General features: G+C 34.3%; 1 protein-coding gene across 1 annotated transcript in view; it reads left to right on the top strand.

Annotated features, from left to right (window-relative positions):
* Nucleotides 1-19,838, top strand: part of LOC149803030 (splicing factor U2AF 50 kDa subunit-like) — a 56,487-nt gene that overhangs the window by 19,099 nt on the left and 17,550 nt on the right. Inside the window, exons 6-8 of the mRNA XM_089952587.1 lie at nt 3,689-3,827; nt 4,784-4,863; nt 10,975-11,097. Of these exons, the coding sequence (XP_089808713.1) occupies nt 3,689-3,827; nt 4,784-4,863; nt 10,975-11,097 (342 nt within the window). The remainder of the gene's footprint in view (nt 1-3,688; nt 3,828-4,783; nt 4,864-10,974; nt 11,098-19,838) is intronic.

Raw genomic sequence — 19,838 nt, forward strand, 5'->3', positions numbered from 1 at the left:
GTTATTTTCATGGAACCAATCTATTTAATTAGTACCCTTGTTCAGTTTTTTTTAAAAAACAGTTTAGAACATTTTGTGACAAACATTATTTTATTATTAAGTAAAATGCTCTGGAGATAGACCAGTATAAAAGACTTTTTAAAATTACAAGGTCAGTACATCAGTGTTGTAATTTTTCTTATAACTTTTTTCATTTTTTGACAAATCTTTTTAGTCATGAATAATCAAAAACAACAGTAGGTAGATGCATATGTAAATTAGATTTTCTGCATTTTTTAATATTTTAATTTTTTTTATAGCTCTGTGTCTGTCATTGGTGTCAGCATCCATTCATATTACCTGCCCCCTAGGAAGGAGGCTAACTTTGTACATTGATGATTATGTCTTTATATTTAGCTCAGATCATGGAAGTAGGTTACTTTGATGCATATTTCATGTTCCACTGGTTTTGATTAAATTTTGTTTTTTTTATGTTTATTTCTCAAACTCTCTTCAAATTAGAATCATCGAACTTTGATGATTGTATGCAGCTTGACTAGTACCACACCTTTAAGAAGATTGCTCTTATCTACTTTTAACATTTTGCTTGCTTTGATTAAAGTTTTTGCACGTAGCTCATGATCATTCCAACCATCATGATTTTGGCATGTATTTCACAACTCTCTATAGTGATTCATGGACTCGAGCTGCATGCAAAGAAATCACAAATTCTCAATTGGCTTAAATCCGGAATAAAATAACCTTTATCCCATTAAGTGCAGGTTACAATAGCAGTGGTGCTGATAATGGTCACATACTGCTAGTAATGATATTAGTAGAACTGAATCCATTTAATGTAATTTAATCTATATAAGAGAAGTTTCACAAATGCTTTTGAAGAAAATGGGGGCCCAAGTGGATTTTAAAAAAGCACTCAGACGGCTTTTTCAAAGAATTTGATTAAGATGAGATTATTATATATGGTTAAGTCTTGTTAGAAGTACCCTAGAACAATTTTGTCCTGTAAACCAAGGTCAAAATAGGGTGGAATTGTGGAACATAAAGGTCAGTTTATTGAAGATACATGGCTTGCCAGTTGATCTCAATTTATAATTTTTAAAGACAGACTTTAGGGCCTCCTTAGGTGCTGAAAAGCAGCAGGCAAGCAGCCTGAACTATTTTGAAAACAAATTTTGCATAGTCCAAACGAGGAAGTACAAGTCAGCCACTGCATCATATTTGGACAAATAGACATGAGAAAAAGAGAGGTTTGTGTATATCAGTAAATATGACTGCATGCATATATATATATATATATAAATAATGTGTTTTCGGTTTATTTTGGGATTTTCATAAAATACAGTACTAACCTTCAGAGAGCACAAAGCTAGTGTTATGGTATTTTTCACTTATTATTTTAAAATTAATTAATCTTTATCCCTCTGTTCACTATATGCAAGTCTGGAGGGATGGCAGCCCTGCTCTTTGCAACCAGTATAAATGCTGTTATACCTGGAAGCATGAAATTTGGCAAGCGGATGCATCTTGATAAGTCCTACTCCCTCATCACAAATAAAAGGTCACTTTGACCCATATTTCACACTTGAAATCAGTAAACTTGAGAAGATGCATCTTTCACCTTCATCCCAAAAGAAGGCCACTCTGATGACATGTCATGTATCATTGACTTCAGTTACTTTTTGTTGTTTCTGCTTTATGCTAGGACCATTCAAATTGAGGATGTGCAATAATAACAAACCCATAAAAAAGGGTTGCTCTGACCTACATTTTACAAACAGAGATCATCATGATCTATATTTCACCTTTTACTGACTTTGGTTAAGGTTTTATGCTCAGCTAATGACCACATGTGTCCTTAGAATGCTGTATCCTTGCTTGAGTAATGGAATTTAGAGAGGGGATGCATCTTGACAGGAAACACTCTATTTGTAATGAAAAGGTCTGTAACCTTATTTTCATGCCTCATTTACTTCATTGACATTTTGAAGTTATTGCATGCTGTTTATGTTCGAATCATGAAACTTGAATATGGATGAATCTCAGATAGTACTTCATCCTTGCAACCAAAGGTTACATCGATTTCAGTTCATGCTTTACTATCATAGAAGTTAAGTATTTGTGTTTATCTTGTGTACACATAGATTTACCAACCTATACTTCATGGTCTGTAGAAAGATCTTTAATGACCAGTGCAGATGGATGTAGGTATAAATATTTATTCATTGGTAAACCTTACATATTAATGACTGTACATTGTTTATTGTGATAGGTTATCTGAACAATTTAACTGTTTATTGTAAATGTGAAGGAGCATACGAATTAGATTAGTGAATTGCACATGTCATATGAGGCCTTGGATGTGTTGGCTAATCAAGGTAATTACTGATGTATGTAATTTGCTTCTGACACTGGCTGTCACACAGAGTTCACTCATAGACTGATTTTCTTCCAGTAAATTTTAAGAACAATGATTTTGCAAAACAATTTGTAAGTTATGTTGGCTAATTATGGTACATCTGCTTATAGAATAGATTGGGGGTCACCCAGTGGGGCCTTTTATGTCCTTTTACATTGTATATAGTTAAACAGCACATCAGCCTTATAATGGCAGTATTGTGCTAATTAAAATGTAAAATGTAAAGATTTTCAAAAGTCACATAAATTACATTATTTAGAATGGGGCGAGCATGTTTGTTGTCTGGATCATTTTCGTGAGAAATTTTTGGCATGATATTGTTTGCAATGACTACTAGAGACTACACAAACCTTGATGAAGGTGAGCTGTGCAATCATTGATTACAGTCTCAGGGTTTTGCTGTCCATTGCAGACAGATATGTTTTGCAAACAAAATCTAGTTATAATTTGCATGATCAGATTACAGAAAGTAAATAATTTTAGAAGAGCCTTGTGCCAAGTCCTTGCTTCAGTTAATTATCAATGAAAATAATACCATCCCACTTTCCATTAGGCCCAATAACAAAATGTGTTTCTGGTTGGCCAACTTTTTCTGTTTCTCTTTGCCGATCCTAGCACTTTTCCCCCCGAAATGTAAAATTTTAATAAAATTTTTTTTTTAAAATTGCTGAAGTTGATCTTTGCATCCAATTCAGCTGTTCAGCATTCTATTTTGAAGCATTTAGTACCTTATATATACTTATCCTTTTATATATATATATATATATATTAAAACCTAATTTTTAAACCAGTGCAGTATGAAACATGCATATTTTTTTGGTCTTGGAGTTAATTACCTGGATTTAACTGACAAATGTAATTATTTGAAAGACAGTAAATATATACATCCTCAAAAATATATTATTTCATAAAATATCTTTATTTTTATGAAATTCAAATTGTAGACAGCGACAACAAACAATGAAAGGAGAATGTTGATTTGTTTTCGTTTTCATCTTGAATTTTCACCTTTTTATTTTTCTTGTTTTTTTTGTTGTCATTGATGTGTACAATTTGTACAAGTCCAGCTTGGATAATATCAGTAACAATAATAACAGTTTTGGATGCAACTGTTTAAAAGATAAAATCAAATACTGTTTAATTGTATCATCATTTTATGCCAGAAAAAAAGTCATGAAATTCCTTATCACTGAGCATGGTTATTTCTTGTGTATTGGCAGTAATAGGATAGAAAGGTTCTCTGGCTTAAATTCGTTTACATTTTTTATTCAGTTTCGTTCCGTTGATGAGACAACACAAGCCATGGCATTTGATGGGATAGCTTTCCAGGGCCAAGCCCTAAAGATCAGGCGACCCCGTGATTACCAGGCCATGCCAGGGATGTCCGATAATCCCTCTATTAATGTTCCTGGTGAGTTGTTTAGTATTTTGTGTGTAACATGTCAAACATTAAATAGTTCATTTGATGTCCTGTGTGAACAGCATTGAACCTTACCTGATGATGAGTTATGAAGTAGCCAATCAGGGTCATCAGTATGATAAAGTGTCTGTTGTACATAATTAAATATTTTACTTCCAGTCTTGTGCACTATGCAAAGTATTTTCTGAGCCATCTTTATATATATGTTAGGATATAGTTGTGAAGCCTGTTGTAGAGTTATAGTTGTATGAAAGGGGATGCAAGATTTTTTTATTTGAAAGTCATCTTAGTCTTTTAATGTTTTCTTTCATGTTCATGCAATCAAATATTATTTAGGTCCTGGTTGATACATGTGGAAATCTATTTTGCCAGTGCACCTGTCTGGCTGCAGCAGTTATGTTTATCTAGACAAAAGATTAAAGGTTTTACCCCAGAGATGGGGCCCCGAGTGGCCGAGTGGTCTAAAGTGCTCTCCGTTACGGATCACTGCCATCTCACCTCTGTCTGCGTGGGTTCGAGTCTAGGATTTGGCTAATGTGGGTATGTGAGAAAGCTTGCCAGTAGTTTTTGTGGGTCGGTGGTTCTTCCCGGGGTTTTCCTGGGTTCTTCCTCCACCATTAATACTGGCCGCCATGCATAGCCTATCGTTTGCTGAAAAATGGCATTAAACCCCACAACAACAACAACCAGAAAAGTAGAGATCGGCTGCCTGTTTTTGTGGCTCTTAAATTGTAAACAAACTCTTGTTGTTCTTATAAAGCATGTATTTTGTATGTCTGAAGGTTTGATTGTAATTAATAATTCATTTTAGTTTTTAAAATCTTGACCCATAGCATACCATATCTTGAATTCAAAAATGGGATTTTAAACATTAGAATGTACATCTTGTCAGATATTTTGCTCTAAGCTTTTCCTTTATACAAGCCCACTTCTCTTTTGTATTCTAGGTGTCGTATCCACAGTTGTCCAGGATTCTCCACACAAAGTATTTGTTGGTGGTCTACCTAACTACCTTAATGAAGATCAGGTATGGACATTACAGACTATAAGGGACGGACTGTTGATTATGCACTCCTTATTAGGTCTGTCTCAGTGCTGCTTGTGGTAGTATTACTACATCTGAATATAAGATGTATGGTACTAGAGAACAGTACTTGCAGGTGCAGGGAAGACTGCAACAGGAGTGCGGGAGAGAGAGTGACCAGCTGTGGTTCTGTTTCAGTACAGGGCCTTTCCTGTGGACTTCTACATGCACTGAATGAGATCATGCCTTTTTTTTGTTAGGACTCAAAGTTATATAATTTTATGTCAAACTTACAAAACATTTTTATTTGTAGGTTATATAATGTGTCATATTGAAATACAGTTAAAACTATGTTATGTCCGAAAAATCACACTTTTCACTCTCATATTTGACAAAATTACTTCGAACTAAAAACTCCTAAGGATTAAACTGACACAAATTCACAAACAGATACTTTATAAAAGGAATAAGATTTGGTTTTTCAAAAACTTTGTCTTTCAGGAAAACATAATAAAAACACAATCATTTAAAATAGGTAAAGCACAAAAAGCATTAAAACTGGTTTGTTTGTTTTTTTTTGGTTAGATTATCGTGGAACTTTCATTGAAATATTTTTTTGTGGTTTCATATAGTTTTCCAGGCCCACTCTTTTCATTGCAGCTTTTCAGCCCAGCTCTCTCCAGGAGTTTTTCTTTTCAGGGTTCTCTTTCAGGCCTCTCTTTTTCAGCTAAATTTGTGATTAATTTGACAATGCATTTGTTAATATGAATGTGAAATTAGTTATATCTAAAATTTATGTTTTGAAATCTTATTGTTTCAACTATTTGAATTCGGTTATTAAATTTCTTGAGAGAGACAAATTCAATAAATTAATATATTTGGAATTGACAATTTCAAGTTGACAGTGCTTACAGTAACATTTTCTTGTAAACCATACATGTAAATTGATACATATAGTAACTGTATTCAGTGCTGTATCAAGTCAGATCTTGTATTGTTTATCTTTGCTGTGCAAATCAAACATACTCATCTGTTTCTTATTTTCTTCCCCATTTATTCCCTAGCATTATAGGGGAAGACAATGCGTACCCCAAGATTTTCAAATGTTGCTAATCTGCAAATCGTAATTTGTGTGCCTCCAAGAACCTCAGGCAAGTTTAGCTAGTCAAGTAATGTGGATTCTGGTGAGATTTGCTTGTGTGAGGGGAAGGGAGAGGTAAACATTGTCCCATAAAAATATGTTCCTCCATATTTCCATACATATGTCTGTGAAACATTGTATATGTGGAAATTTTTTGTATAAAATTACCAGTTAAGTTTATCGAACTGTATTCAAAAGGGTCCCTGAATTTTGTGATTCATGACATGGGTCTGACAAGTTTCAAACATTAAACCAAAGGAAAATTTCCAGATGTACAATTACTAGTTGGTAAGACCGGCTGTAGTTGCAAAAGAACTTGATTTGAGTTTTTGTAAAAAGCAATGAGTTCAAATTGAAAAGAATTGTAGTGTTAATGTGAGAGAAATCTGTGTCTGACCTTGTGTGAGAAGAGAGTGTGAACCATCATGATATGTCATATGTTTATGTAAACTTATGATTATGATGACTATTTCACTTACTTTATAAAGTTGGGATCTCTCTCTCTCTCTCTCTCTCTCTCTCTTCATATATATATATATATATATATATATATATATATATATATATATATATATATATATATATATATATATATAAATTTAAAAAATATTGTCAGTAAAGGTATTGATGTAGAATTTGATGTCATAAGATTAATGTTACATCTCAGAGAACCCTGGCCGTGTCATACCAAAGACTTACAAAAATGGTACAAACAGCTGCCTCGCTTGGTTAGAGCATCTGCTTCGGAAGCGGGAGGTCATTTGTTTGAACCCCAGCAGAGTCATACCAAAGACTTACAAAAATGATACTAACAGCTTCCTCGCTTCGCACTCAGCATTAAGAGGTTATTGTTAGGACTGGTTAGCCTGGTGTCAGGATAATGTGACTGGGTGGGACATGATGCTATGTGTCTGCGGCATGATGCCCCAGTGCTAGACATCACTATAAACTGCCACACTGCAGACATCGTAGCGATATGACTGAAAAATTGTTAAAAGCTAAATTAAAAATAATAATCACATACACACGCACATCTCAGAGTTTTTATGAAGCATCATTTATTATACGTTGCTCATTTTTCTCCTAAAGTTAAAACACTTATTAGGGGCAATGTTTCAGTATGAATGGAAACTGTTCCTTATAAGAATTATGCAGAAAGTTAACTTCTTTGTTTCTAAAAAAGATGCCATGTAAGACACCAGTGTGATTTTTGACCTACACTTTTAGGAATATCATTGAAAATATCCAGTTGATGTTGTGATTGTTTTATAAGATACCAGCAAACCTACATTATTTACTGTATTAAGCATTAGGATCATTATATCAAAACTATCGTCTTAATTGGTTGGAGACAGTTGACCACGTTTGCTAAAGATTTCGGAACACATTAGATCAGTTTCTTATGAATAATCATGAGCATTAAACACAAGTTCAAAGAATTTATGCACTTCCATGTTTTGCAGTCTTGTTGAGTTACTTGATGCCTACCTTTTGGCAGAGCATATAATACTTTCCCAATGTTCAACAGCATCTGCCATCGATGAACTTTACTGGTAGGTTCTTGATAAATAAAGATCACTATTGATTTTGGGTCAGAGGTCCAGTGTCATGATCACTGAAAGAAAGTACTGTGGTTTTTGTGTTATAACATTTGTTTTAGTATTTCCTTGATCAGACGTGCATGGGTTGCATTTAGGATGATAAAGAAACCTTAAGATTTTAGATTCTAAATTTAAGAGATCACAGTCATGAAATATTAAGCAGAAAAGGAAATAATATTTTCTGCACATAATCATTACACCTATGAGTGTACCTTGATCAAAGGAAAGCGTCATTGAGAGACATTAGTAATCTTGAGTCAACTTTGCCCTACTGATGTGGTGTCACAAAGAGGACTTTTAAACATGGCACTGGCATACAAATGTGACGTTCATTGCATTGTTGTTTTTTCTTGTTAGACTAATTTAAATACTGGGTGTCCTTTTTTACATCTGTGGCAAGAATTGTTCTTTCCCATTTAGTCATTAGAGGCACCTACTGTGTCTGTACATCATTTCTCTGATGCAGTTTAAGTATACTGGGTCATTTTTTACCATTTTTCTTTTATTCTGATGTATACTGGATCATCTGTAACCATTTTTGTTTTATTCTTAAGATAGGTCATTACCATTCAGATGTTTTTGCATAACTTGTACTAGACCATGTACCTTGTCCAAAGTTTGTGAATGGTTTTCGCTTTATGTGTGCAAGAGGCATGTTGATTTGGGGTCATAAGGTTAAAGGTTAATGTCATGATGACTCAAAGAAACTGATTTTATGATATGTGCAGATTAACTTTGTTCTAGAGCAAGTTCTTTAACTGAACTTTGGGGATGGCTCACATTTGGGGTTATAAGTCTGTGGATTCTGGGATGTAAAGATCAGAGGTCACAGTAATATATCTGATAAGAAAATAATAGTTTCTGCATGTTCAGCTTAGGTTATGACTGCAAATGTTGATTGAAGGCTTAAGTCATTGGTCTCTGTTGGTCAGTGATCTCCAATACCAAGTCTATTAAGCACTGGGCAGGCATATAATGTGATGTTCACGGTACTTTTGTCTTTGGATGATATTTTGTCAAACCCACTAAGCTTGTCACATAAATTGAACAGAGTTATTCTTTATGACCCATCAGATTTATATGTAGTGTGTATGTACCTTATTTTATGCATTTGTTAGGGATATAGCTAAATGAAATTTTTTGTAAACCAACCATCAGATGGATAAAAATATTAGGTTGAATAGGCAGCTAGAATGCCCAATGGATAATCCATGAGGAAGAGGCTAAAGTGAATGCATTAGTTCAGTCAGTCATGTTATTAAAATTATTCAGGTGCTAGATAATACAGGTTCCACTTTAATTTGAGTTTTTTTTGGCAAAGTTGACATGGCAAGAAAGTATACATCTTTCATCTACCAAACAGAAAAATCATGTGCTTTTTATGACATCAGATTATTGTAAATTGTAGCTAATGAATTTGGTAAAATAAGCATTGCTTGGTGTAGACATGGTCAGCCATTTTTGCATTTGGTATTATTATTTCACAAGATTCTGAGAAGTAACGTTCGGATACCAAACTGATTTACAGGATTTGTGAAAACTAGGTAATGTTTAGGTGCTTTCATCTTATGACTTGTATATAAAACTAGTTTAACAAATTAACTTTCCATGCATCTTGAATTAGGTGAACAAATTAACTTCTATGCAAAGTCAAATGCAGTCTGGAACTTATGATATTGGCATCAAATTGGACCAGTTTTAGGTTGTGACACTTACGGAGCAAATGTTACATGTTATACATGGTGAAAAATAATTTGAGAAATGGTTGTTTATTCGGAGTCTCTTCATGAGTTTGTATACCTATTATGTTTTTCCAGTAACAGTAACATCAGTGAACATAATCTTAAAGGGAACCCCATGTGGTTGAGTGGTCAAAGACGCTCACCTTTACAGATCACTGACATCTCACATTTGTCCATGTGGGTTCGAGTGTTAGGCTCAGCCATTTTGGGTATGTGAAAAGCTTAGTAACTTTCTGTGAGTTGGTGGTTCTTCCTCCACCTGATATTCTGGCCACTCTGTATAGTCATGAGCTTTAAAATGGCATTATACCCACAACAACAACAACATAATCTGAGAAACTTTGCATTATGATTGCAGTTAATCATGATGCTCACTGTGGACATGATGAAACTTGGGAATGTCCTTAACATTTTGTTTGAAAATTTCACTGCATTGTGATCCGATACAATATTTTCAGTATTTTTTCATCTATAACTGAAACAATTACATCTTCAAGTTTTGTTTGTTGTTTCTAGAACTACTAAGATATTTTTATTGATGTAAGACCTATTTTATGACATCAGATTCTGTATCTAGTATCTATTACCATCTATTATATTATCTTACTGCTTGTGACTTTATTCTTATGAATAAGAGTATTAATAGTCCCAATTGCATACTAAAGTAAATATTCATAAAAATTGTTCAGTTGCACGCTAGAGTAAATATTCGTAAATTGGTCCCATGAAAGATTGAAGACAATTTCAGATTAAAGAAAGTAAAATTAATTCTTTCTAAGACAGGTCTCTTACCCATAACCACTTAAACTTAGCAGATCACTACTTTTTTTTAGTTAAAAATGATTTAACAAAATCTTTCTGGATTTACTTAAACATTTTAAACAAGAACTTGCCTACTTGATGTAAAAAACTTAGTGGCAGAAATTAGGTTCTAAATTGCACTAAATAGTTTCAGAAATAACAATATTATGCCGCAGGTTTTGTTGCTGTATTAAAATACAGGTTGTGCAAAATTGGTGCGAAAATATATCAGTTATTTCATTATAGTGTATAATAAAGTTGAATTATTTAATCTGTTCAAACTACTTTATCATCTCTTTGATTATGAAACTGATATGTTCATGAGTCAGCATTAAAGAAATTTTAAGTTAAATGTTTCTTATTGTTAGTGGTATTAGTGCTTTTATAAATTAATTTATAAAGGCTATTTTGCTATATTGTTAATATAGTGTCCGTTAAATAAAATTTTTGTTTGCAATAAAAAATCATCACTCTTGATAAAATTGCATTACTCCTTTTGTGGAATGCTAAATGATCTGTTTCTTTATATATATTTTTTTATAGCTCCTGGAAAGACCCAACACGCCCAGTAACAGTTTTAGAAGCTAATCGCCTGATAAATTTTGTAGAAAGGAGAGGAGTTAAAACTTTTTATTCTTAAACTTGTATCATAAGAAAAGGATCCGTCACGGTTCACAGAGTACACATCTTTTAGAAAGAAAATTCCTTTTTTTTGGTAAATTATACATAAAGCTCAAATTTTGTCTTTGAAAAACTTAGGAGAATATATTTTGGAAAAAAACATACTGAATTGCTCACCATGAAGCATAAGTTATTTTCTATTTTATAGGTAAAGGAGCTTCTTACATCCTTTGGACCACTTAGAGCTTTTAACCTGGTAAAAGATAGTGCAACAGGACTGTCAAAAGGATATGCATTCTGCGAGTATGTGGATGTTACTGTTACAGATCAGGTAAGCAGACATGCCTTGTTATTCAAACGTCACAGAATTACAGTATATTGTGATATTGACTGCAAACCTTGCCATTAGATCAGATATAGATTTTTGACAAGTAAATTATTTTTGCTGTTGTTAGTCATTGTGTACAAATGAAAAAAATAACATTGTCATTGATAGAATTTACTCCCATTGATATTGATAAACCGTAGGTTAATTTAGTTAAACAACCTGACCAGTTTAATAGTGTGTAAAATGAAGGAATGAAGTGGTAATTTATGTGGAAATTTGGAAATAATCTTGTCTTATTTGATTGCCACAAATTGACTTTCAGGTAGAGTTGGTAAAATGGATATTTGCAGAGGATAAAACCAACACAGGCTCTTATTTCTGGTGGGCAGGTGCATACATGCCAACCATTACGCTTTTGGCATAGTTGTTGTGCTTTTTTTTTCACTAAATTAAGTCTTATGCATAAATGTATTCGGATTATGCGTTTTTGGTATATCCCCTTAAAAAAATTAATCTGTTTTCTCATTTTTATTAACGTCCCATTAATCCTACAGACCCGTATTATAGAAAAGATAAACTTTATGTAACTTTAACATAAGAGTGCACTTGTCCTATTTCCAACAACATGCTGGTTTCTACATTCAAACTTTTGACCTCGGTTTCTATTTATAGCAGCTGTATGGCTTAGTTATGAGAGAACAGACTGGTTTTCTAACTCATAATCTTTGCTCACAGATTCTTTGTTCTAATTCATATCTGGTACAGAACCAGTCTAGGTATTTGGCACTAAAGTCAAGTCAGATTTATCGTAGTTGATGCGTGTGTTAGAGCAAAACTGTTTTTCAAATAATTTAAAGATGGACTAGGAAAAGACAAAAAACTGATTCAGAGATGAATACATGAATGACACAATACAGCATTCCATTCTAGGGCAGTTTCACGCCCCTTGCAGGCTGTGTGGAAAGGACTTTAATATTGGTCATGGTGGTAAAAAAAGAAACCTTGAATTAGCTAGTTTTACTAACTCCAGTACTAAGGTAGCTTCTTTTTTACAGCAGAACTAAATTGTGGACTCGACTTTTATAAATGCAGAAGTGTCATGTACCGAGTTCTTAATAGGACATGGACTACTGCTAGCGGTAGAAGACTACATTGGTCCTTTGTTCAAACGAATGTTTCCTGATTCCAAAATTGCAGAAAATTTGCATGTGCAAGAACAAAGGCATCTAATATTGTTAGGTGTTTAGCAGAATACTTCACTTAAAATTGCAGAAGCCATGAAAATTGTGCCATTTAGTATTGCAACAGACAAGACAGGAGTAGTGATTATGATGACAAAAGGTTGTACCCAGTCTCTAAGAGACTTTGACAATGAAAAGGCAGAGTCAGAGTGCTCTTCTTTCATTACCAGAATTAATAGTAGATTCCACTGGAGAAAACATTTTTTTATTTGCTTGATAATGCTTTGAATAAACATAAGTTGGCAGAACTGTGTTTTGAGCTGATACTGCATCAGTGATGACTGGAATTCATAAAGGAGTTGCATCCTATATTTTGAAAAATGTCTCTATCATTGTACATATCAGGTTGTCTGTCATATGATGCACCATACTGCAAGAAAGGCTGCTGATAAATTAGAAGGAGAATTCCTGAAGTATCAAGTTGGCACTCTACTTGACAATGTACTTCATGTGGACAGAGTGATTTTTTTTCATCTTATTTCCCAGCTAAAAGACCCAATAACTGGAAGATATAAATTTCCTCTTCTTTGTCAGGTTGTGAAAGGAGTATTGGTTCTTTACCATCTAATGCTGACTTAGTCTGAGTTTCCTCTGACCCTTGCCACCCCATTTTTGATATTTGGACATTTATGTTGGAGTGTTGGGTCAGAGTCCATTCCCTATCAGAAAGTTAGAATTCACCGACACCACTTGGCATGGGGTAGCCGCTTACTTGCCGGCCCAGCATACTTTAACCACCTTTCATCGAGATATACCTGCATGAAATCAATAGGAATATGATTTATTTTCACAGAAATTGCGATCATAGCATTTGTTCTGTCTTTAATCTGCTGACAGAAGAGATGAAAGTACATCATTGCTGAAATTATACCTGGATTTGGCCATTTGCATTCCTAGTAATGTGACTACACAAATCTTGCAACCTACATGTCAATGACATCATAGGTCATACAGTCATGTGATATCAAAAATAAGCAATTTATAGTGTTGCTCTAGGAAAACAAATTGAACATATAAATGAAAGTCACTTAATATTTATAAAAAAATGAGAAAACATAAAGTTCTCAAAATATTTATTGTGAAAACAACAACCGAAAATCCGTAAATGTTGCAGCATTTGAAGAAAACCAGATTCACTATGCAGAGAGCACATGTCAATGTGGTAGTCACCTGACACCGACATCATCATTGCTGACGTGCTCGGTACTTCTTGAAAATGGTTTTCTCCACCCTGCTGCGATACTGACGGGTTTCTGGTCATCATTCTCAGAATAAATATGTTGAGAATTAAGTGTGCATTAAATTTATTTACAAACATTAAGTGACTTCCATATAATATGTCCAAATTCTATGTATAACAACTTTGGAAATTTGTTTATTGTCGATATCACGTGACTATATAACCTTTGATGTCATTGACATGTTGGTTGCGAGATTTGTATAGTATGTGACACTGGATGCAAATGGCCAGATCCAGGTCAAATTTCAGCTACGATGTACTTTTGTCTCGTCTGTCAGCGGATTAGACATGATGAATGTTATGCTTACAATTTTTAAGAAAATAATTCATATTCCTATCGATTTCATGCTGGTACATCTCAATGAAAGGTTGTTCAAGTATGCTGGACCGGCTAGTAAGCAGCTACCCCATGCCAGCACCATTTGGTGTTGGCAAATTCCAACTTTTCAATAGGGAATGGACTCTGACCCTACACCCCAACATAAATATCCAGATATTAAAAATGGGGTGAAAAGGGTCAGAGGAAACTCGGACAAATGCTGACTGAGAGATTGTTTAGTATTATTAACAAAAATAAAACTGAATTGAGATCCAGGCTCTGTAACACAGCACTTAATGCTCTACTGGTGTGCAAAACATTCATAGTCTCAGCTGGTACAAAGTGTTTTGAAATGAAATATGAGAGTCTTGCTATTTAAATTTCAAAGTGTTAAATACAAAAACTTGAAGCAGTAATTGATGTTAAAAGTCCAGAGGGATAAATAAATCATTTTGTACATGTGCTCATTGAATTTTTGTCATGTTAAATGTGGATTACTCCTGCTCGGATTACTCTGTTTGACCCCTTGGATTACACTTTTTCCTCACCAGGGGTTGGCATGTATGCAGGTGGCCAAGTGGTCTAAGGCATTTGCCTTCACAGATCACGCACATTTTTCAACTCAGTATATGTGATTTTGAGTTGTGTTCCACTAAGTGTTGGTATGTGAGCAAGTTTGCAATTTGCCTCTCATGGGCCATTGGTCAGTGGCTCTTTCTGGGGTTTATGTCATGCATGATTTTTTAATTGTCCATTGTATCAGTGTGTTATATTTGTTAAATTCATAGAAGCACAAATTCACATTGACAGGCATTACATGTATGGCATTTCCTAATTTTGGTGTGCCAGGTTATTCAAATGAGCCTTTGATATTGACTATTAACCTTGTAATTAACTTGTTCATACGTTTATCATGGATGGAATTTCAAACCCAAATTGAAATGTATACCACATGTACATTTACTTTAATTTCAGGAAATACCATGATATGTTTTAATTCTCAGAAACCTAGCCAAGTTGATGCCAACATTTTGAGAATATAAAGGGAAAGTCATTACATTGTATGTTTGTTAATTTTGAAAATCCTCATTTACTTGGTGCAAGAAGTTGAAAATACCCAGTTATGATTTCCATTCATATGACACTAGGTCAGTATACTTCATTGATAGTGCAAATATGTCAAAGAAAAGATCCTTTTCATTGCCAGCATTTTGATTTCTAATGACCACAGTTCACAAGTTATTTCATCATAAATGCCTTACAATTATATATTTTTTAAACAAAGTCGCACATTTGTGTTAATCACAGATATCTGAAAAAGTAATTGAATTAGTTGCATGTGGTCTCAGTGCAAGTACAGTATGCAAAATTGTCTATATTTTTATCACAGTTGGCATCCACATCACTGCCATCAATTGTCTCAGTTCTGTCTGCCATATTGATCTGTGCAAATTAAAAACTCCTATTTGAAATAAAATTTTCAATATATCATTGATCATCAACTCCATTCATTTTGATGAAGTAAAGATACCAATCCTCGCTGCCTACAGTGTCACCTTTCCAGATGAAATTGTCTATCACTGTCATCACTTGCCTCTTAAGTATTGACCGCACGTTTAAGTTTTGCAAGTTAAAACTCATTTTTTTTATGTTTTGGATTTTTCTTAACTTTATTTAATCATTGTATGAAATGTCATTTGTCTAGCTTCTGCCTTTATTTCCTTTTCAAAAGATTACATGTCAAATAATGATGTCTTACATTATTAAACTGACGTTTCCATGAAGTGGTCAGCAGAAGATGGTGAACTTAAAACTGGAATAGTATTCTGTATGAAAGTTAAATATGAATTGAATCATATCACATCTGAAATGGGTTCAGTAGAGTTTGAAAGTTGTTAGTATTGCCATATTCAAGTACCTGCAACATTTGTGTCTTTTATATGTTGTCAGATGTCAGATGTGCATACTTTTGAGGGATTTGACATATTCAGTTTAATTAAATTTATTTATAAACAAATCTTTGCTTACTTACCAAAAACACTTCCACATTTAGAACAAAGTGCAAAGAAACTTATGACCTTACAAAATCCAGATCAAATGTTTTAATTGATTCAGGCTGAATAGATATTGGGACTTGAACCTGTAACCTTCTGATCACAAGTCCATTGCTTTAACTGGTGAAACATTGCAGTTCCTTTGGTTGGGGGCCCCAGTGGTTTCAAATTTATGACATCTTCAGCATCTCCCATGATGGGTAGGAAGGACATATGAATTGCTACTGACTGCACTGATTAACTCCGCTTGTAAATGTGTACACAGGGTAGAAGTATGAATAGTTTGGAAGTTACGAATGAGGACCTAGTCTCCAGGATGCAGAGGGAGATAGATGGGACAAAGCTGGTTGTATTAAAGACTTGAACTTTTTATTTCATGAAAGTGATCAGATATATATATATATACACACACACACACACACACACACACACACACACACACACACACACACACACACACACACACACACATTGTGACTCATCTGTGAGACAGTGGTTGGGGTCCATAGAACCAGGTGATGAGAATCAGTCATAATTTCATAATTGATAATCAGTTCCACTTAACCAACTTATAATCAACTATAATCAGTTACTAAGAGCAAATTTAAATTTTTGTCTGTTATACAGTTGTAACTTTTGCTCGAGTTCAAAATGTTGATAAATGTCTCTTTTAATGACATGTTTATGTTAACTTGATAAAAATAATACTTTTTTATTATTGTCTTATTATAATTGTTCTACAACTTTGTTAAATGAAAGCAACATTTTATGGCCTATCAGTTTTATTTAACTGAAATACTGTTTGAATCCCCCAAAATCCTTTCATTCATATGTGATGTATCTTTAAAGTATAAAAGAACATGATCTTCTTCTTTGTCATTATTTGTAAATACTTTGAAGGATTTTACATTTAAACTGAAACAAATCATCAAAATGTGTTTAAATTTATTAACTCCATAATTTAACAGCTTAATCATGTAATCATGACTATATTCTCCTAATTATGAAAATTTGCACCTATGGAATATGGTATCATATGGTATCATTTGGAGTTGTTCAGGGAATAAATAATTCAGGTCAGATTTAGTGGACTGGAAGCCCAATTTAGCTTAACATTTACACAGGAGTATTACTAACCTTTGTGTTTTGCATGCAACTAGAACAAAGTAGTCTTCCTTTACATGCAGTTGACTATGGAGTTTCACAATCGATTATCTTATTGATTTGCTCAACCAACTGACTGCTCCGGTGGCCTAGCGGATAAAATGTCTGCCTTGAATGCAGGAGGTCGCAGGTTTGAACCCCGCTCAAGTCATACCAGAGACTTCTTAAAATGGTACTAACAGCTGCCTTGCTCGGCTTTAAGAGGTTAGTGTTAGGACTGGTTGGTCTGGTGTCAAGATAATGTGACAGGGTGGGGCATCATGCTACATGACTGTGGCATGATGCGCCAGTGCTGGAGATCACTATAAACTGTCACACTGCAGACATTGTAGTGATATGACTGAAAAATTGTTAAAGCTCTGTGAAAAATCGAATCGCACACACACAACCAACTGATGATCGATTATAATCAATAATCAGAACAACCCAACTGCATTATAGACCATTTACTTGAAGAAAATTACCCATTTACCAAAAAAATGGCTGGGAAGGGGTTGAGTAATAAAAATGAGAACAAAAATACATGCTTTTGATTAAATGAAGACAAACTAGACTGAAATACATGTAACAGAATTGAAACTGAGTGGGTTTTGGATTAAATGAATAACACAAACACAGTGTGTGAAAGATGGAAATTTATGAAATGAATTAATAAAGAAAAAAATATATGGTGTATAAATACGGTGATTCTCTCATACTTTCAACATGTGATTGATCCAGTTACTCAACACAAATATTTACAAATTTAAAAACGAAAATATGATTCATGTAATCTTGTGTACAGAAAGCGAGATTCAGATAAACTCATGAACTGCAAATACGTTTCAAATAATGTGCAATGTAAGAGAGATTTACATAATCTCGCGTATGGAATATGATTAAGATTCAAAAAATCTCAAAGGAATTCAAATCTGTTTCAAATAATAATATGCACTGTAAGTGAGATTCACATAATCTCCTATATTATGCACTGTAAGTGAGATTCACGTAATCTCCAGGAATACAAATAAGATTCAAAAGAATCTCGTGTAATTGAAAATGTACTCAGATGAAACATCAGTTGGAACAAACATGACTCTTGACACTTGTGCAGTAGTATGATTCATGAACTGATGGACCGCACAGTTTCACCGAATCCTTGGGTTGGCCCACACTTTTATTGGCCGCTTACACCCTTCACGGATCCACCACATGTACAGACATACATATACACATACGCACAGACAGCATACAGCACCCTTGTATTGGCTATGCCTACATTCGTGGCTCCACCACATGTACAGACGTGCGTATAGACAGCATGCAGCACTAAACAGCTTCCATCAGCCCTACACAGCTACAGTCCACCCTAAACAGCTACAATAAAAACAAACTGGTAATAATTATATGTTCTGAATCAAAATCTTTAGATACATGCTAATAAATTTAACTCTAATAGAAACTTGTAATTCAAAGTTCACAACGTTTCAGATCTGCGTAATAGTAAATGCATCATTACACGATATGACATTAAAACCTGAATAAGCTTCACATATCAAATAAAATATACATTTAACACTTACCCCTATCGCTGGAGAACACAATGGAGAACGTTCACTCCTTGACAAGATCCAAAACGACCAGTGTCGGTTAGAAATGGAATCTACCTTAAATCCATTGGAGAGTGAGTAATAGTCAGGGTAAAATACCCATGCATATCGTGCTTAAAATGTCTCTCGTCGCAAGTAATTTTCGACGAGATACATGCTAGTACAGTCGCTTACCTAGAAAAACAATTATTCACCCTAGGTAATGTTGTACACATGTACAACGAAAAATGGTCAAATAGTTCTAAAGCAAAACCAAGTTATCTCTTGCCTTATTCTGTGACAATACACACACACACACACACACACACACCCCGAGAAAAATGTACACATTTTTTTAGCTTTCACAGAATACAAGAAAAATAACTACTAATGCTATTTTACAATATTTACACTGGTTATACAGTAATCTGGATTTTCTATACTGGGTAAAAATTTATCCAAATTTCCAATCATGCCCTACTCAAGTAGTCTGCCCCTATATTTTCAACTCCTCTTATTGCCTCTACACGGAAGCGATAAGGTTGTAGTGTCAGTGCCCAATGCATCAATCGAGCGTTAGTGACCTTGGCCTTGTTTAAATACAATAGGGGTTGGTGATAAATCTCGAGAAAGAAATCTCTCCCAAAAAGATATGCATGATACTTCCCAATTCCCCACACTACGGCCAAACACTCTTTCTCAATAACGGAATAGTTTTTCTCCCTGGGTAGCAATTTCCTGCTTGAATAAGCTACAGGTAACTTATTGTTATCTTGCTCTTGCAGTAAAACTGCTCCCAACCCAGGAACCCCGGGTTCTTCCTCCACAATTAGTACTGTCCGCCATGCATAGCCTATCATGTGCTGAAAAACGGCATTAAACCCCACAACAACAACAACAACAAGCCACAGGGAATGGTTTATCCAGAAATGGAGTCTATGAACAGTCTAGTACAAGACACATTCCACTGCCTATTATACTCAACTCCTGCCATTAAATTTTTGTTTGAAAAAAAAATATTGCAGGTTTGGAACTTTGCTACCACAAATTTGATGTTAGATTTAGCCTTCTTGCCGATTTTCTGATGTGGGGGGGGTGGCTTGGCCAACCAACACTAGACTGTTTATGGATTACACCTTTTTGGTAAGTAACCAAAAA

This window comes from Sinohyriopsis cumingii, chromosome 3 (assembly GCF_028554795.1).
Source record: "Sinohyriopsis cumingii isolate HCF-2022 chromosome 3, ASM2855479v2, whole genome shotgun sequence".
Lineage (NCBI taxonomy): Eukaryota > Metazoa > Mollusca > Bivalvia > Unionida > Unionidae > Sinohyriopsis > Sinohyriopsis cumingii.